This window comes from Mus caroli, chromosome 9, assembly GCF_900094665.2.
Source record: "Mus caroli chromosome 9, CAROLI_EIJ_v1.1, whole genome shotgun sequence".
Classification (NCBI taxonomy): domain Eukaryota; kingdom Metazoa; phylum Chordata; class Mammalia; order Rodentia; family Muridae; genus Mus; species Mus caroli.
This window is the reverse complement of record NC_034578.1, coordinates 42,644,909-42,664,385: the sequence shown is the minus strand read 5'-3', so window position 1 is coordinate 42,664,385 and position 19,477 is coordinate 42,644,909. Positions and strand designations below refer to the sequence as shown.

Sequence of the window (19,477 nt, the reverse complement as noted above, 5' to 3'; positions counted from 1 at the left end):
ACATCTAATAGGCACAATATCTGATATGTGGCTCCCAAAGGGGGTCACAACCCATGGGTTGAGAACTGCTGCTCTAGTCTCACAGGAAACGAATGTCATCGTCGCCTTCTTAACAGTTCTCTGTGTACCCATGTTAGCTCAGAGTTTCTCATCCATTTCCAGACACTAACTTAACCCTGAGCTGATGAGAGCCTCCCGTCATGTTTGGCTCAGGGAAGCACCCGCCTCCTTTGGTAGCAAGGCAGAGAGCTTTGTAGCTTCTTCTGCGTTGCTTTGCCCTCTGCTTGGCTTGGGAGACAGAGAACAGACTCTGGGACCTGTTTCTGAAAGGAGCCTGAACTATCAGGCAGAGCTTGAGTGGGGACTCGGAAACAGGAGTGCAAGCCATTCCAGGGGAGAACCCCTGGGGGACAGAGCTCTGTTCTCCTCTGCCAGTTCTGGACCTGTGGGACCTTGGTGGGTACTAACACTGCAGTGGTAAGCCATCCTCTCCCTCACACAGGCAAACTGCAGAGCCTGCAGCTCCTCAAAAGCTGTTCTCAGAGGCTATACTAAAGGGCATGGAACTGGAGGAAGACCAGAGGCTGCTGCTGGAGTTGCAGAAAGAGAAGCCGCAGCAGCTGGAAGAGAGGCTGTGGAGAGAGGAGGAGGAAAAGGAGGAGGGAGAGGAAGAGGAGGAGAAGGAAGACGAGGAGGAGGAGGAGGGGGAGGAAGAGGAAGAGGAGGAAGAAAAAGAGGAGGAGGAGGAAGAGGAGGAGGAGGAAGAGGATGCGTGCCAGCTTTACCAGCAGAAGGAGAAGTCCCTCAGGTCTGTTTCTTTCCTGTGGAGGGGCTTGGGGGAGTGAGGGGTACCCACTGGGATGCCCACAGCTTCACAAAGTGGCTCCTAGAAACCTTACCCAGAAACTTGAGCTAGCATTGCATTGAGTACTCAAGAAAGCATCTCTGGCTTGGTTTCTCTGATGACAAGGGACACTGGAAAGGTGGTCCGTTAGCCAGCAGAGTTCTCAGAAGAAAAGGGCAAATGACTACCAAGATGGTTATAAGCAGCATGTCTCAGCCTGAGCCAAAGGTGCTTCAGAACCACGTTGGCTTGACAGTTTAACTCCACATCTTGTCCTTTTTGACAGAACATTCAAGAGTGGCTGAGAGTTACCATTTTAGACCATAGATAGCAAATCTATGCTTAATTTTGAAGAAACAAACCAGAAAATTGACACCTGAATAACAGGAGGTCAGGGTCCATCTTTCCTGAGCCCAACATAGGTGCTCAGACCCAGCCCACCCTGTCTCAGACCTTCTTGGGTCCCTGAAGACTATCCTCTTTCAGGACAGTGGCCAAACAGCTTACCTTAACATACAATAATACCCTGAGGCTTCTCCTAAGAACTCTCTGAGTTTGTGATGGGGGCTAGGGTGTTGGCTAGTATCTGCCTCAAGGCCTACAACATGGTAGTTGCTTTTTAAATGGTCTTTCTTGTTTAGCCAGTCATGACTAAGTGATTTCTCTGTGATTAAGAGCTTTGCCTGGCTCTCCTTGAAGCAGTTTACCTCGAGACCCCTGTTTTTCTTTCCACACATATATTTGTGGGTGTGGGTCTGCCTTGAAGCTGAGTGGAAAGACAGGCAGGCTCTTGCCCTTTTGTTTTGTTAGGTGTAAAATGGAGAGCTTGAATTACTCTAAATTCCCTGTCAGCCCCACATTCAATGTTGGCTGTGTAAATTTTGCCACAGAAAAAAAGACAGGGATTTTAGGGAATCCAAGAGGAAGAATTTCCACTTTGCTCAGGTTTCCCCCGACTCATTACAGAGGAAAGCAGTGGTATGAGTCACTTGAAATAGAAAATAATCCTAAATCTGTTTTGACTCTGGAATTCACTCCAGACCTTTGCAAAGAGGTTGTCTCCTGAATCCTGCTTTTCTTAGGCTTGGGCATCCTGGGTGTACTGCACACATCCCCTAGTGTTGTGGGGTCTCTGTGAGGAGTTGCCCAAGAAAGATGTAGTTTGTAAAAGCACAGCTGTACGTGCTTCAGGGGAAATGATGGCTGTCATGGATCAGGTCAAGGTGCCTTTCATGGATTCTTAAGGCTTACTCAGAGGTTGGGACGAGATGATACTGCAGAGACCTAGCACTTTGATTGAATACCATTTTATGCCAGTTACTACACTCAGTAGCTTGATACAAAAGACTTAAGGGCAGTATTATAGCCAGACGTGGCATAAGCACTTGGGAGGTGAAGGCAGAAAGATCAGGAATTAAGGCCACTTTTGGATACATAGGAAGACTGAAGCCAGCCTAGGCCACATGAGACCCTGTCCCCTCCCCCCAGAGGAGGCAGGATTCTTGCTCTGAAGAAATTCCATGTCTTGCACGGAAACCAGATAGAACAGATTAGTTATAAGGTACCACGACGCATGACAGATTGTGCTAAGGAAGGCCCACGTGCAGATGGTGAGGGGAAATGTGAACTGACGAACTTGTGAGTTGGGCAGTGAGTATGGGTTTCGTCAAATAGAGAAGTGGAATTCTTGGCCAAAGAACTAGCATGAGCAATGGTCCAGGGGCAAAGCAAAGGATGGTGAGTCTGGAGATAGGCTCTTCTGGTGTGCCTGGGAGAGAGGGTCTAATGGCGGAGGAGTGAGGGACCGGCGGCAGAGAGATTGGCTGGGATGGTTGTGATCTTTCATTGTCCAGGAGGATAACCTGAAGGTGTGTGGGAGCCTTGGACCAAGCAGCCTGCCATTTGCCTCCTGTGGCAGAAGGCAGATGGAGTTCAGGTCTCCCTTCTATGAGGGACCTACATGGATGAGAAGTTGACTGATCTTTAATACCAAAGGTGGTTTGTAGGTAGGCCTCGAGGCTCTCAGAGATGGGTCCTGAATACAAGAAAGACCTCTGTGGTCTGTCTCACCAGCCTCCCTGACCTTTTCCCTAGCCTCCTGAAAGCACAGCTACAGAAAGCCACCGCCGAGGAGGAGGAGAAGGAAGAGGAGACTAAGATAAGAGAGGAGGAAAGCCGGAGGCTGGCCTGCCTCCGGGCCCAGGTGCAGTCCAGGACCGAGGCTTTTGAGAACCAAATTAGGTGAGTCCACACTGGGAGCCGGCCTGACCAAGACCCCGAGTGCATGGGTCTGTTCTCACTCCAGTCTCTCTGCCCAGAACCGAGCAACAGGCTGCCCTACAGAGGCTTCGAGAAGAGGCGGAGACCCTCCAGAAAGCTGAAAGAGCCAGCTTGGAACAGAAAAGCAGGAGGGCGCTGGAGCAGCTGAGGGAGCAGCTGGAGGCCGAGGAGAGGAGTGCGCAGGCCGCCTTGAGGGCAGAGAAGGAGGCGGAGAAGGAGGCCGCTCTGCTGCAGCTGAGGGAGCGGCTGGAAGGGGAGAGGAAGGAGGTGAGTGAGCTGAGGGGAGACTGTTCCCTGGACACTGCATGCAGAGGATGAGGGGTTAGCTCCAGGTGGGGCGCAGGGATGGAGGGAAGCTGACTCTACTTAGCACAGGAGCCGGCCCTGGTCTCTGAGACGTCTCTCACAGGCCCTCTGCTTCTCCTCAGGCAGTGGCAGGCCTAGAGAAGAAGCACAGCGCTGAGCTGGAACAGCTCTGTTCCTCACTGGAAGCCAAGCACCGGGAGGTGAGAAGAGGGTGGCCTGGTCCGATGGGGCAGAGCCTGGGCCCTCTGCCCCTTCATGCTGGCACAAGAGTTCAGCCCCACCCTTGGCCTGTAGGGAGTGAGGTTCCTCTCCACTCCCCCAACCCCCCTTTACCCAGGATGCTGGGATGGGTGCTGAATCCATGCACCCAATTCTGAAGGACACATTCCGCTGTGTGCACTGGCATCTCCTTAGGTGATCTCCAGCCTCCAGAAGAAGAGAGACGGAGCTCAGCAGAAAGAGGAGGCCCAATTACAGGAGAGCCTTGGGTGGGCCAAGCAGAGAGCTCACCAGAAGCTTCACCAGGTGTCTGAGTATGAACAAGAGGTGAGTGCTGGTCTCTGTCACCTCCGCTAAGGTCTGCTACCCCCACCTAGCCTCCACTCACTCAGGGCCAGGACCTTTGCCCCCCCCAGGCCCCTGTATGTCTGTAGGGAGGGGTGGTGGTAATAGTTCAGACATGTGCATGTGTGCTTTGGTGCTATGTGTGTGTTTGGGGTTGGGGACACTTCATGTGTAAGATCTTCGGGTCCCCAGGCCCGCCTCTCTCCTCTCAGCCCTGCAAGCTGTGTTTCTTTGTGTCTCCCCCCCCCCCCTTACAGCTCAGCAGCCTCCTTCGAGACAAGCGCCAGGAGGTAGAGAGGGAACACGAACGGAAGATGGACAAGATGAAGGAGGAGCACTGGCAAGAGATGGCTGACGCTAGAGAGCGATACGAAGCCGAGGTAGCCTCCATCTAGCACACAGATGAATAGGCACGCCAACTGGGGTCCTTCTCGGCTGGCTGTCAGGCACCGGGGCAGGGTGAGGTCAGGAAAAGGGCTAGGGGAGACTTACCTCTCTGGCTGCCTGCAAGAACAAGGTCATTGTTTGGCTTTTTTTTTTCCCCTGAAGTTTAAGAAACCTTCATTCCCCAGTGAGGGTTGCTTGGTCCCCCACAGTGGCTGCACTTAAAAAAAAAAAATCTTAATGATTGCTGATAGAAAATGAGGTCTTACTCAGTGCCAGGTGTGTAACTGAGCTCCTTAGCATTCGGTCCTCATGGCAGCCTTGGGGAACGCGTGTTGTCATTCATTTTGGAGACCAGGGCACTGAGGCCATGGGAGTTTAGGTCACCTTTCCAAGCTGTATGACTCCACAACCTTCTGGTTTAGTCACCCCAAAACCATGTCACCAGGGTACATGGAATTTCAGGACAACAAGAAAGACTGACAAGAGGCAAGTAAGAGCTGGATATTATCGGCGGGATATAGTTTTTATTGTTGCTGCCGCTGTGTCAGACTACCCGTCAGAAGCAACTGGGGGAAGGAAGGGCTTACTTTGGCCCAGTTTGAAGTTATACTCTTATTATGGTGGGGAAGGCAGAAGCATAAAGCTATACTCTTATTATGGTGGGGAAGGCATGGTGGCAAAGTATGACACAGCTGGTCACCTCGTGTCCTCAGCCTGGAACGGACACTCAGCTCCACGTCTTGTTTTTAGGAGGTCTGAGACCCCAACCCATGGGAGGGTGCTGCCCACGTTGGGGATGGGTCTCCCTACCTTAGCCAACCCATAATCTAGAAAATCTCTCACAGAGCCCAAGCCTGACCCCTGGGGGATTCCAGACTCTGTCAGCCTGACAGGCAATGATAGCAACCATCTCATTGCCCATCTTCTTTGGCCTAGAGGTGGGAATGTCTTGGGTGGACCCCAGCTCAACGTGGCTTGGTCCCATTGGGGGCAAATAGTGGGTAAGGGTACAGGAAGGCTCTAGTTTAGCCCAGCCCCTGTGGGAGGGAGACCTTCGAGCTCCTGCTCCGGTGACTGGAATCCAGTCTTCCAGGGTAGAAACAGCACTCTCAGGACAAAATTTACCTACGTGCCTCCCCATACCAGTTCCGTCCTTATTGAAGACTAGTGGGAACTGACCAGTGGCCTCTCTTGATGGAGAAGCTGTAGAGCCTGTATGAGCAGGAGAGGCGGTCTCCCTAAGGGAGACATCTAGCCTGCATCTGCTTAAGCTCCACAGGGAGAACAGGCAGGCATTCTGGGCCTGGGACTCTGCTGTCTTTGAGGCCCTCCTCTAAAAGCTGCTCTGGGGAGCTGACAGTGACCTTCAGTGATCTCACTGACCTGACACAGCAGGAGTTGGGGAGACTGATTTTGGGGTGTAAAGAGCCACTGTAGGTCCCCTCTGGTGACTCCATGATCTTTTCAGGAGAGAAAGCAGCGGGCTGACCTCCTGGGACACCTGACTGGAGAGCTGGAGCGCCTGCGAAGGGCCCACGAGCGGGAGTTAGAGAGTGTGAGGCAGGAGCAGGACCAGCAGCTTGAAGGCCTGAGGCGTCGACACCGGGACCACGTGAGGTCCTGGGAGATGAGATGGGTGGTAGTCAGACACTCCCATTGCGGGGTAGGAGAGCCCGGGAGATGGGGTGGTACTCAGACACTCCCATTGCAGGGTAGGAAGCCATGTGTGCTGTCCCAAGAATTGTAGGGCAGACTCTGACACCTTCAGGATTGAGCTCTTACCCTGGCCATGTCTATGCTTTGGGGTCTCTTTGTTCCTTGTTTTCTGAGCCTCGCTTGGAGTAGGCCTAGTATTTGAAAGGAGAGGCCAGCCCATTTGCATCTTTGAGGCAGGCAGGTTCATGTCTCCTTGTCCCACTGGAACCAGCAAGATGTAGCATGCCACACACGGGAGGCTGCAAGGGCAGAGAAAGAGGAGGCAAGCCTGAGTCCAGCTTAGGCATCTGGGGTGTGCCATGCCGGCTTCTGATATTCCTCCTGTCCCTCAACTAAACGCCTTTCACCCGTTTTACACCTTCACCTTCCTGCTTACCTTACTTCTGCCAGGAAAAGAAATTACAAGACTTAGAGGTGGAACTCTCATCCAGAACTAAAGATGTCAAGGCCAGACTGGCTCAGCTGAATGTTCAGGTGAGGGTGGGCGATGGCTAGAGATCGACCTTACCCTGGGGAGGAGGTGTGGGGCACAGAGGGCAGGCTCCACCTCAGTCTTGGGGCCTGTAGTCAGCCCGGGGCCTGTCTCCCCTCAGGAGGAGAACATGCGGAAAGAGAGGCAGCTGCTCCTGGATGCGCAGAGGCAGGCTGCTCTGGAGAGGGAGGTCTGTATGCCCGCCCCTGTCCCTTTCGTTTGTCCCCCCTGGCAGGCGGTCTGTCCACCTGTCTTGTCCAGGGCCCTGGGGTTCTAAGGCTGTTGGCCAGTATCATGCTACCCAGTGGACCTAACTTTCAAGCCTCAGGGAGTGGCTCTGTGGTGGGAGACCCCAGATCCTGGAGATGGTGGCTTCAGTGGCTCTAGCTTCCAACCCCTGCCTTGTTGTTTCCTGTCTCCCACACCTCTGATGCCGCCTGCACCTCACCTTCTCCTCACCAGGCCTGTGGGTGGGTATTCTCTCTTCCTCTGCCCCAGGAAGCCGCAGCCACCCACCAGCACCTGGAAGAAGCCAAGAAAGAGCACACACACCTGCTGGAGATGAAGCAGCAGCTGCGAAGGACCATCGATGACTTGAGGGTCCGGCGGGTGGAGCTGGAGTCCCAAGTGGACCTGTTGCAGGCGCAGAGTCAGAGATTGCAGAAGCACCTGAGGTAGTGTGGGTGTCCTGCTCCTGGCCTCCACTCCCCACAGCCCCTGCTGCTTCCCGGCCCTCTCCCATCATCATGCACCTCTGCAGGGAGAGGAGGAAGGCCCAGCTTGGAACCCACGCAGAAGCAGCTAGCACATTTCTGCTGCATTTCATAGGGAATGGGGCGTCAAGGCTATAAGAAATAGAGGATGCTGGGTCCTGGTGTCCACACCTTAGCCCTGCCCTGTGGGTGTGAGGGTGAGTGTCTAGGTCTCACTTCCCTGCCTTTGCTCCCTTCCTCTCTACAGCAGCCTAGAGGCCGAAGTACAAAGGAAGCAGGATGTCTTGAAAGAGATGGCAGCTGAGATGAATGCTTCCCCACATCTGGAGCCAGGGCTCCACATTGAGGACCTGAGGAAATCCCTTGACACAGTGAGCCAGGGGCCAAAGTCTGGGAGTGATGGTGGGGATGGCAGGAAGGTGGGACAGGCTCTGAGGGGAGCCTGGATCTGCTTCATTTAGGACCTAGCCTCCCTCTCATCTCCCCACCTGCCCTCTCCATCACTCAGATGGTACCTTATACATAAAGAGCACCCAGGGGCTGTCAGAGCTGTTTCTTTGGTTAAGACACCAGGAGGGTGTCAGGATCTCTGTAGCTTTTGCTATACCCAGTCTTTTCCACTATGTATTTGCAGAATAAGAACCAAGAGGTGTCCTCTTCTCTCTCCCTGAGTAAGGAGGAGATCGACCTGTCTATGGAGAGGTGAGTTTTCCTGTCCTGTCTTGTGCCATGAATGCTGAGTACTCATGTCACAGCTGAGGTGACAGTGGCCGCCGCTGGGGCTAGGTTCAAGGCACGGCCTAGGATGGAAGAATCTACTAAGCTAAGATTTCCCATCTGTGACCTTTAACACAACATGCTGCCACCTGCTGACCTCTCATGGAAGGCCAGACCCCAGGAGTATCTAGCCATCTCAGAACAGGCCCCAGGCATATTTGCCATAGTGTCTGAGCCCTTGGTCTCACGTGCCACACTCTCTAGGTATTTAACAGGGATATCTGCAGCTTCAGCCGTAGCTCCTGCACATGCTCAGATGGCTGGGTGCTGGGGAAATGGCCAGCCCTGTGGCTCAGTGTAGTCTTCAGTTTTCCTCCTTCCCTGCTTCTTCTGCCCCGTAGCGTCCGGCACTTCCTCTCTGCTGAGGGTGTAGCTGTGCGCAACGCTAAGGAGTTCCTGGTGCGCCAGACACGCTCCATGCGGAGGCGACAGACAGCTCTGAAAGCCGCCCAGCAGCACTGGTGCCATGAGCTGGCCAGTGCCCAGGAGGTAGACGAAGACCTGCCAGGCACCGAGGTCCTGGGAAACGTGCGCAAGAACTTGGATGAGGTCAGGAGCCCAGAAGAGGGTTGGAAGGTCGGGTGCTGGTAGGGTACTAGCTTTCCTCGGCTGATCATTCTGGGAACTCTGAGATAGGTCACATGGGCCCTGAGGTCACTTGCCTTATCATGGCTGCACATAATAAAGAATAGTAAATTATTTTATCTACATATGAATCTATCAAAAGTTGTGGGTACAGGTTGTGGGTCCCTAGCCCCCAAATCAATTCAAAGGGTGCCGTCTATGCAGATATTCCCAAACCAGAAAAGTACAAAAATCTCAAACCTTTCTGAAGCCAAGCAGTTTGGAAATGGGACACTCAGCCTATAGTCCCATTGCTGTGGCCTAGGTGAAAGGTGTGACCAATCTCTAAAATATTCCAAACCCACCGCTCTTCTTTGTCACTCTGGTTTACTGGGGACACGAAGGTCTTGGAATACACTCAGTGTGTAAGATTGAGTAGCTCCCCTGGCTAGCTTCTTGTGTGACCTGATTTACAATGAAAAGACAGAGATGCCACCATTACATGATGTGACAGATTTTTGTACCAGTCAAGGCCCTCTCCATCACTCAGATGGTACCTTATACATAAAGAGCACCCAGGGGCTGTCAGAGCTGTTTCTTTTTTTTTTTTTCTTTTTTTTGGTTTTTCGAGACAGGGTTTCTCTGTATAGCCCTGGCTGTCCTGGAACTCACTTTGTAGACCAGGCTGGCCTCGAACTCAGAAATCTGCCTGCCTCTGCCTCCCGAGTGCTGGGATTAAAGGCGTGCGCCACCACGCCCTGCTGAGCTGTTTCTTTGGTTAAGACATCAGGAGGGTGTCAGGATCTCTGGCACCTGGCATGGGCTTCCCTGGATCATGTCTGGACCCTTGCAATTCTGATGGTGTCAGAACTGGGTGAGGGGCACATGTGCCCTGCAGCCTATATGCCTAGCTTGTGGGAAACAGCAAAAGGCTTATAGACACAAGGATGGGCTCCCCTGGGTGTGCCCATTCTGTCCCTGGGCACTGTTACTGCCCTGCTTTTTACTCTTTTTGTTGGTGGCAAGGGTGTTAGTAATAGCTAGCCAAGTGATGGTAACCATTTGGCGACAGCTTGAGAACTTAGCGTCTCTGGGCGTGGTGTTCCTCATGTAACACGCAGGCTTAGTCAGGGTTTCTATTCCTGCACAAACATCAGGACCAAGAAGCAGTTGGGGAGGAAAGGGTTTATTCAGCTTACACTTCCATACTGCTGTTCATCATCAAAGGAAGTCAGGACTGGAACTCAAGCAGGTCAGGAAGCAGGAACTGATTGATGCAGAAGCCATGGAGGGATGTTCTTTATTGGCTTGCTTCCCCTGGCTTGCTCAGCCTGCTCTCTTATAGAACCAAGACTACCAGCCCCGAGATGGTCCCACCCACAAGGGGCCCTTCCCCCTTGATCACTAATTGAGAAAATGCCTTACAGTTGGATCTCATGGAGGCACTTCCTCAACTGAAGCTCCTTTCTCTGTGATAACTCTAGCTGTGTCAAGTTGACACACAAAACCAGCCAGTACACACGCTGTCCTGTTAGTTCTCAGGATCTGAGGAGGGAGTAGCAGTTCTCTCAGATGAGTGGACTGAGTTGAGGTGTTTACAACCCTCCCAGCCAGCAAATATCAGAGCTGGGACACTTCAGCATCCACGCTAACATGGTTTGTCTTCCCCGTTCTCCCTGGACACAGGAGACCAGGCACCTGGATGAGATGAAGTCAGCCATGCGCAAAGGCCATGACTTGTTGAAGAAGAAAGAGGAGAAGCTGAACCAACTGGAATCTTCTCTCCAGGAGGAGGTATCCTCCCATGGCCATACAGCCCAACATGGCCACTCCCTCTGTCCTTTCCTGGGATCCTTGCTGTCTTTGGGCTGCATTAGGGAGAACTGGGTCTCTAGACTCAGGCTCTTGGTTGTCGAAATTGCAGAGGCTTTGGCTCTTTCAGAATAGTTGAGCGGTCCATGTCTGTGCTGATGGTTCAGGGCACCCTTGGAGCTTCTTCTGCTTGGTCACAGCATTCTTGGTGAATGCCCTAGAATCAGGGACTAGCTCTGTTCTTCCTGCATAGCTATTAGGAGAGCTGTGCCCAAGTGTGGCCTCAAGGTGTCTCTTCCTTCCCTGAGACTGTGTGCAATCTCCTCCATGTCCCAGGTTTGGTTTGGGAGCAGGGATACTCAAATAGGGAGACTGCAAGGCTAGTTTTGGGGAGAGGATGATGGGATTCCTCTGGTCCTGGGGGGCCCTATGGACTGTTTCACAGGCAGTTGGGTTCTCTGATTGTAGCTTCTCTACCGAGGCAGACTTTGGGGTGCATCTCTCCTGCAGTGCCTGCAGAACCTTGGACCCCAGAAGAATCAACTCACCAATCCTTATTTACCATGTGGCAGGGGATTGAAAACACATGGGCAGGGGCAATACTAATGGCCACTTCTACCTGTCAGGTCTCTGACGAGGACACTCTGAAAGGATCCTCTATCAAGAAGGTGACCTTTGATCTCAGTGACATGGATGATTTGAGCAGTGAGAGTCTTGAGTCCAGCCCCGTGCCGCACAGTGAGTAGAGGCACACAGGGAAGCCAAGGAGGGAGACGGTCAGTGCTGTGGAGAGGGAGGGTGGGGGCCATGGTCCTGTCCCTTACCCTGAGCTATGTACTGAGCTTGTGTCTGCATGAGGTATTCCATCAGTGCTGGGCCTGCAGCATGGAGGGATGGAGGGATGGAGAGATGAAGGGATGGAGGGATAGAGGGACCAAGGATCCCTGCAGTCATTTCTCTCCAGGCCTCCTGCAACCATCTGGTCTCAGTGGCTCTGGCCTATATTTGTGTCAAGGACCTAGTTTTTCCTTTTGTCTGTGTCCTTGGGCCCCTTGTCTAGGACACAGAAGTCCTGCCATCTATCCTCTGTCCCCTCCCCTCTCCCCCCAATAAGGTCCATTATGGGAGCCCTGCTATTTGCGGGGACAGGGAGAGGCACTAGTAAGACACTCAGGTGCCAGCTACACCCTGAATCCTCTGCCTCTTTCCTTTCAGTCACCCCGACCCCAAACTCTGCTGATCCCAACAAGATCCATTACCTGAGCAGCTCCCTTCAGCGAATCAGCAGTGAGCTAAACGGCGTGCTGACCGTGCTGGGAAGCCTCAACTCCCAGCCGCCACCCCAGGGCCTCGGCAGCCAGCCCCCGCCTCCACTCTTCACCTCCTCACTTCGGTCCTCCAAGAATGTCCTTGCCCCTGCCTACTCCTCCCAGACCAAGCTCTCCTCCTTATCTTCCATCACACCCATGTCCACCCAGTGGGCCTGGGACCCAGGGCAGGGCACCAAGCTGACCTCTTCCTCCTCTCAAACTGTGGATGATTTCCTGCTGGAGAAGTGGCGCAAGTATTTTCCCTGTAGGTCCACACCTCTTTCCTTTGCCCCATGTCCTCTCTCATAATCATCCTTTCTTTTTCTTTTGCCTACCCCTTATCTTTGCCACCATCTTTGGTCCATTGGCTCTGTCTGTGGGGGCCTGGGGAAGGAAGGAAGACCTTTGCCGGTGGCCCTCCAGCTAGAGGCTCTGTGCTGGGATGCTTTACACTGAGTGAGCCTGCACTGCTTAGAGCTGTTATTATCAATGCTAGAGCTTGGCAGAATTTTAAAAAGTTACTATTGTCATCCTATTGTCTGCCATTAGTACAGTACACAATGGCATTTACACACACACACACCCCTTCATTTAGTCTATGTTATAGTTTTCAGGTAGTAATTATTTATCCCAGTGTCTTAGTCAGGGTTTCTATTCCTTCACAAAAATGATCAAGAAGCAAGTTGGGGAGGAAAGGGTTTATTCAGCTTACACTTTCCACATTGCTGTTCATCACCAAAAGAGGAAGGCAAGACTGGAACTCAAGCAGGTCAGGAAGCAGGAGCTGATGCAGAGGCCATGGAGGGCCTCTTGCTTCCCCTGGCTTGCTTCCCCTCTCTTGCTCAGCTTGCTCTCTTATAGAACCCAAGACTACCAGCCCAGGAATGGCACTGCCCACAAGGGGCCCTCTCCTCACTGATCACTAGTTGAGAAAATGCCTTACAGCTGGATCTCATGGAGGCATTTCCTCAAGTGAGGCTCAGGCTCCTTTTTCTTTGATAACTCCAGCTTGTGTCAAATTGACACACAAAACCAGTCAGTACAGTCCCCATTTTATAGCCGAGTAAGCTGAGACTCTGAGGGTTAGTAGTAAACTCCAGAGTACCCTTCGAATGAGTGAGTCATATACCAAGTTTTGACCCTCTGCTTATGACCCCGTGGCCCTGGCTTCTGCTCTGGGACCTAGTTTTGCCTTGTCGGGTAACATAAGTCAGAAAGGCAACCATTTGAGGAAAAAAAAAAATGTAAAAAACAAAAAAGTCTTTCGGCTCAGCCCAAATTGAAAACAAAATTTTTAGAATCAAAGTAAACAGGACAGTTCTTGTCTGTCACCTGTCTCTCACCTCCAGCATGGAAACATTCCCTGCCATTGTTTGTTCTGGGGACATCCTTTTCTGGGAATGCAGGGGTACTGGTAGTGAATGTGGAGGTGGCCTGCTGGGGCTGGGGCTGCCCTTAGATCCCATCTTCTTGCTGTTTCAGCTGGCATCCCGTTGCTCAGCGGCTCCCCTCCCCCACCGGAGAACAAGCTGGGTTATGTGTCTGTAAGGTAAGTCTCTGCGCTGGGTGTGGCCTCACAGTTTAGATCTTTACTGTACCCCCCTGGGCCAATGGCACCATGGACAGATGGGAACAAACCTCATGGTCCTGTTGGCCTGGAGCCCAGACAGGTCCCCAGCCCAGAGACACCTACATCTTGCCTTTGTCTGAGAAACTCCACCACGGCAAGTAAACAGTCAGATCCCCGCTGCCAAGGTTCAGTGGATGTGAGGCAGGGTGTGTGGGCTCTGCAGGTGCTGCCCATCGAGGGAGAGACTGAGGTGAATGAAACCCAGCTCATCCTGTGGCCCCACCAGCCCTGGACTCTGACCCGGCTTTGCCATTGAACTCTTTGATTCCTGTGGCAAGCGATTATTTAGTCCTGTTATCCATTTCCTGTTCATCTCATTCTCTGGCAAATATCTTGTTCTCGCCACCCCAGCCCTAACTGTAAACCCCCACAAATTTATCTCTGCTCTCTGGGCCAGCCCGAGAGCTGCTGCTATGTAAGTATCTGGGTGGACAGAGGGAGCTCTTTGCTGATGAGATCGGCGGAGGATGGACAGATGCGAAGGTCCAGAGTAGTCTTTGAGTGAGATGCTCAGGAAAGGGGTGGAGGGCAGCCAAGACCTTCCCTTTGGGGAACGGATGCCCCTCCACCTTACCAGAGAAGGCCCATTGATTGCTGGAGGCCTTACAGAGGTGAGAGAGGGTCACAGAGAGGCGGGGCTCCGTTCGGGCGTGCCGCCAGCTTCCTGCCTGCTCTCCTCCCTTTTCCAGTGAGCAGCTCCACTTCCTGCAGCGTTCCCACCCTCGAGTGCCCAGGATGGACGGTGTCAGCATTCAGAGCTTGATCGACTCCAACCGGAAGTGGCTGGAACATTTCCGGAACGACCCCAAGGTGTATCCTTTTAGCTGGTCCCCAAGCTCTAGTCCCTCCCCGTGGTAGCAGCTGACTGGCCTGCATTCCACCACCCGCCTCGGTGGTGTCGGAGAACATCCCTTTGGACCGTAGACCCTTTCTCTCAGCCGTCCAGTTTTCCTTCACTTTGTGACCAGACAGCTTTTCTCCTCGGTGCCCAAAGCAACAACCACATCGAACTTATCGAACCTCCTGCAGCTGGGCCTGGACGAGAACAATAGACTGAATGTGTTTCATTACTGAGCCCCGTGTGGGGCCGGGCAGGGCTGCCTCCTCCTCTATTATAAGTGCCTGAGGAGCCACCAACACTATTCTCTCATCAAGTATGTCCTCCGTTGTGAACCCCACCGAGGACTTAGAGGAACCACCGGGTTAGATAGGTGGAGAGTATGGCTGTAGACGCTTCAACCATGGACTGTCCTGAGCAGAAACATGTGGACATCTGTGAGCTTCTGCACCAAAGTGGCACTGAGATGTGGGCTGCTGAAGACTTCAGGGGTGTGGACACCTTAGTTAAAGCGACTGCTTTGGGAGGCCTAGGGAACCTCCTTGGAGGTTGGCCCCCTGCTGAGGGTGTGGTCCTTTATTCACACGGCCTCCTAGCATGGCATGCCCTGGCACTTTGGCTGTGCTGGGCCTGTGCCCCTTTCGGATACCTCAGCCCCGACAGGATCACACCCGTCCCTCTCTTTTTGCCTTTTTTTTTTCCCCCTTTGTAAATGTCTTCTGACTGTCACAAGTTTGGGCTCAGCTGCCTGAGCCCGGCTGGATGTTGCTAGAGGGCCCCCGAGGGATGTTCTATCTCCTTCCCCTCAGCTGGCACTGTGATTTCCTCACGATTCTCAGGAGCAGCCCCCTCCCCACTTAGGATGCTCTATGGAGCTCTTCCTTGCCCTCAGGTTTCAAGCACCTATCTTTCCAGGAAGCCAAAAAAGCCATAGGGAAAGAGGGGAATGCCTTCTGCCCCATCTTGATATTTCTCTTCTTTAACATCCCGAGTGTGTCTATGAGCTCTATTTCCATCTGTCCTTCTATCTGGGCCGCCCCTGGCCCAGTCCAACTATCAACTCTGTCCAGAGCTCAGTGGATGGAGCTGACTCCAGCCTGGCACCAACGGGGACCATCTTGGGTCAGGTGCTTCTGGCTCAAGCCTCCTCAGCCCTACTGCCCCTCAGCGGGCTCTGCAGGAGCTGCAGGTGATGCTCTCAGCATCTGTCTCCTTGTTTAAACAAAATGCCCTCATTTTTCTTGTCTTGAGAAGCTGCGGGCTGCCTCTACCCCCGCAGCCCACAGGGTCTCACTGATTTATTGTTCGTTTCTTTGCCGTGGAATAAACCTCGAGCAGCCAGTTGGCTTTTTACCCTTTAGATATTTTTTAGTTATCGGCTGACCACACACAGATAAAGTCCGTTTTGTTACCTCTTCCACTCTGTGTGCCTTGAGAACCGCTCATGTGGTACGACCAACTCTGGTGACAATCCTGTGATTTTTTGCACCTATTAAATCTCTGTAAGTCAGTTTTCTATGAGGCAGTCCTATGAGTGTGCTGGTCTCTTTGGAAGCCTTGTGTCCTTCTTCTCGAGGGACAGGGAGGTGGGGTCAATGGCTCTTCAGGGAACATCTCCCTGGGCATCTGATTTAGTTATCCCAACAGGGTGGAGTTGGAGGCAGGTGTGGGCTGCTCTATTTTTATGGGTGACAGAAAAGCAAGGCTCAAAGATATCTAGGTGCCTAGCTCTCCTTAGTAAAATGTAGAGCCCTCCCCAAAGCCTCCTCAGCTCTCCTCTTGCCACCAGTCCTCAGAGCTCACTCACATTTATAGTCTTCTACTTCTCTGTTTTCCACTTGCAAGGCTGGAGACTCACTGAGTGATTTCCCCAAAGACTAGGTCTTTTCTCCCCGTGCAGACGATGCCATGTCCCGTACCCCAGTCTATAGCTGGCAAAGTTAAGTGGCTTTTCTCCTGCTCCCCTGGGTGAACAGTCTCCGTACATTCCTAGACTTGTAGCAAGGGACTAGCTCGGAGAACCAGAACCAACTCACACAGCATGTTTCAGGAATCTGTGTAGGAAACTCAGCCCAGTGTCCTAGCCACTTCCTAGGAAGGAACAAGGAGATGGGGGAGGCAGTGAGCCAACATCTGTTGCATGCCTCCACACGCTGTGGTTTTCTTATGCTCTTGTTTGTAATCTGAACCTTAGGATATTTTAGAGATGAGAAAGTAAAGTCCAAGCTCATCGAGGTCAAGGTCACAGAGCTAATAACTAGCATTTGAACTAGATGGAGTCTGTTCCTGAAACTTGAATTCCCTTGCTTGCAGCCACCCCATTGTCACCAGCTGTCTCCTCCAGGCTCACAACACAGTCCTCAGCAGCTTGGTCTGCACACCTGGAATCCTGGAACTGGTAGTTTCTAACTGGGATAGCAAAACCTTCCTGGGCTAGGGTTGGGATTTGGGGACTGGGGATGCATTATTATAGAATTTACTTGCTTAGCATGCATATGGCCCTGGATCAGTCCACGGTGTAGGAAAAAAAAAAAAGAAAGAAAGAAAGAAAAGGAAAATGGGGACTGGGTTTTGGCCAGGCATGGTGGCATGCCTATTTAATTCTAGCATCCAGGAGGCAGAGGCAGGTGGAGCTCTGAGTATGAGACTAGCCTGGTCTACAGAGTAAGGTTCAGGCCAGCAAGGACTACATAGAACAATAATTCATCCTTTTTTATCTCATGGACTTTAGAATCTAGCAGGGAAACTCAAATCCTAGACCTCTGGGGTGAGCTGTAAGTGATTATGAGATCTGGGCTACTGTAAAAAGTACACTAAACGGTGGGGGTTGCCGTTCAGTGGCATAGAATATGTGGAGTGTGTTTCAGTAGTGTGTCTCAGCTGCTCTCAGTAGACACTGGAATCCAGAAGAAGTGGGCTCTGATGCCAATGATGCTAGCGAGGCGAGAGCAAGAAGGCAAAGAACAAAGGCTTCCATGCAGAAGGTTTGGCGTCAGCAGGTTTGGTAGAAGAGACAGCCAGGGAGAGGAAACGTTTACATTTATTTATTTATCTATTTGTTTATTTATTTATTTATTTAGTATGTCTGTGAACATCAGAAGACATATTGTAGGATTTCTCTCCTATGGTGTGGGACCTGAGGATTAAAGTCAAGAGCCATCTCACCCCCCCTCCCCCCAGGGAAACTTTTTAATGACAGTTACTTTGAGTGGGCCCTATAGTCACATAGCTCAGTATTCAAATGATATCAAAGCCGCTCTATTCATGTCCTGTGTAGTACAATTTGAAAACAGCAGATATTTCTAATTCCTTCCAGAGACTATGCAAGTGTGAGAGGGCTGCTTCTGACCCCACCTTTCACCCCCACCCTTACTGATAGGGAAGGGTTCATTCCTAACACCAGATCTGCTGGTTTCCCAATGCCCTCCAGCAATGCTCTCCTTCCCTCTGCCTCTGGCTGTTCCCATGTGAAGACAAGGGGAACAGGAAAAGATGCTGATCCCAAGAGTGGGACAAACAGCAGGTTCCACACTGTCTCTAGAGGAACGGCTGGCTACAGGATTGGAGACAAGGCTGAGCATAAGGTGACCTGGAGGAAAGGGTCACTCCAGTCCTTATTGGGCAGCTGCTCAGTTTCCTCACTCCCCTTCTAGAAGTGACCATCTCGCTTCCATGTACTGGACATGTTAGTGCCTTCCCAGTCTCTGGCCTCCAACCACAGGGAGGCCTGACTGAGGACAGCCTGGGTGATTAAGCCTGAGATGGGACAGCATCATTGCAGTCACAAAGTCAGCTCAGCACTAGGCCTCCTGCTGGGAGCTTTCCTGTCCCCAACCCTAGCAGCTTAGTCACTGAAGGACACTGATGTCTTGTCAAGAACTGGACTGGGGTAGGTAGTGTGCCTGGGGCTGTGTGGAGCTGTCCCAGTTCTTTGACCCAGTTCAGGTAAAACTAGTCCCATTTAAAAAGAAAAGCCTGGGGTGGGAGTGGTCAGCCTCCTTTGTGTGTGTGTGTGTGGGGCTCTTGCTCTCTGGTGTAGAGTGGAGGGCACTGGAGGCACATTTGAGTATGTTCACCGAGGACAGACCTGACCACTCTCGGGAAATAGTAAGAATTAAGAGTGAAGGGAAGGCCCAGCGAGATGGCTCAGAGAGTAAAGGTGCTTGCTGTAGAAACCTGGCCTCCTGAGTTTAGTCCCTGGAACCCACGTGAAGGTGGAAGGAGAGAAGTGGTTTCCCAAACTTGTCCCTCTGACCTCCGTACATACACCATGGAGTGCACCCCCACCCCACCCCAGAAAGCAAGAATAAGGGAGTGTGGGTCAGTGGTTCCCACTTTATCCTCTTGACATCTGTTTTCCATGTGTGAGTAGGCTTCACAACTGTGCCTGTCATACACAGTGGCTGCCTGGAGTGAAGGAGCCCTCGGAATAGCATTTGGCAAATGGTAACTGTGCAGGGAGTTCTTGGAGTCATCATCGCCCTTGCCAGGAAGTCAAGAACTTGGAGATTCTGTGTCTTTCAACAGCAGAAGTCAGTAGATGTTTCTCCAGTCGGAGACCTGTGTCTGGCTCCCTGGAAGCCTCCTAGGCTTCACAGATCCTGCCCCCTAGGCTCCTGCTTCCTGGGACTGGGCAGGGATCCACTGTAGTTACACTACATCTGTCTATACGACCCGTCCATTCTGAGCTATGTAGGTCTCTGCATTCTGCTTCCTGGTAACCAGATCCAATAGGATTGGCTTGATGATAGCCACTCCCTTGTCAACCTTCGAAGCCCATTGGCACTGGGGAGGGGAGGGAGTGGAGGTCAGGGTCTCTAGTCTTATCTCCTGGAGGGTGTCAGAGCCCGAGAGATCTGTGTCTCTCACTTGGGAGCAGTGTGGCATTCACACAGAGTGCCTGCCTGTGGTAGGCAGGGGCTTTGCAGGTGACGGGCTGTGACTTCTCTGATGCTGAACCCAGATTAAACACAACTCAGAGCTTGTATGGGAACTCTGTGCGTCATCCAGGTATTGATGGATATGGAACAGCCACTGCAGCATCAGACCTGGCACAGCACAGTCCACCTTGGCCAGCCAGGAGGGACGGTTATAGAGAATGGCTCAGCCATGTGGATTCACTGTTTCCCACACCCTACCCATGTTTACCTCTCTAGTCACCACAGTGAACATATATATGTCTGACTCTTAAGCCCTTCATGTCACAGCTGCAACAGAAAAAATGCGACCATCCTCTGTACTTGGGGAGTTTACCAGCTAAAAAC

The 19,477-nt window shown here is 52.2% G+C and overlaps 1 protein-coding gene across 1 annotated transcript in view; it reads left to right on the top strand.

The window, feature by feature from the left end:
- Positions 1-15,738, top strand: part of Cep164 (centrosomal protein 164) — a 64,346-nt gene extending 48,608 nt beyond the window's left edge. Inside the window, exons 14-33 of the mRNA XM_029481580.1 lie at positions 503-637; positions 752-808; positions 2,939-3,085; positions 3,163-3,391; positions 3,553-3,630; positions 3,845-3,976; positions 4,252-4,374; positions 5,850-5,993; positions 6,488-6,571; positions 6,691-6,759; positions 7,068-7,243; positions 7,530-7,653; positions 7,917-7,984; positions 8,401-8,608; positions 10,310-10,417; positions 11,062-11,173; positions 11,651-12,010; positions 13,228-13,294; positions 14,065-14,187; positions 14,344-15,738. Of these exons, the coding sequence (XP_029337440.1) occupies positions 503-637; positions 752-808; positions 2,939-3,085; positions 3,163-3,391; positions 3,553-3,630; positions 3,845-3,976; positions 4,252-4,374; positions 5,850-5,993; positions 6,488-6,571; positions 6,691-6,759; positions 7,068-7,243; positions 7,530-7,653; positions 7,917-7,984; positions 8,401-8,608; positions 10,310-10,417; positions 11,062-11,173; positions 11,651-12,010; positions 13,228-13,294; positions 14,065-14,187; positions 14,344-14,449 (2,650 nt within the window). The 3' untranslated portion in view covers positions 14,450-15,738. The remainder of the gene's footprint in view (positions 1-502; positions 638-751; positions 809-2,938; positions 3,086-3,162; positions 3,392-3,552; positions 3,631-3,844; positions 3,977-4,251; positions 4,375-5,849; positions 5,994-6,487; positions 6,572-6,690; positions 6,760-7,067; positions 7,244-7,529; positions 7,654-7,916; positions 7,985-8,400; positions 8,609-10,309; positions 10,418-11,061; positions 11,174-11,650; positions 12,011-13,227; positions 13,295-14,064; positions 14,188-14,343) is intronic.
- The last annotated feature ends 3,739 nt before the right edge of the window (positions 15,739-19,477 follow it).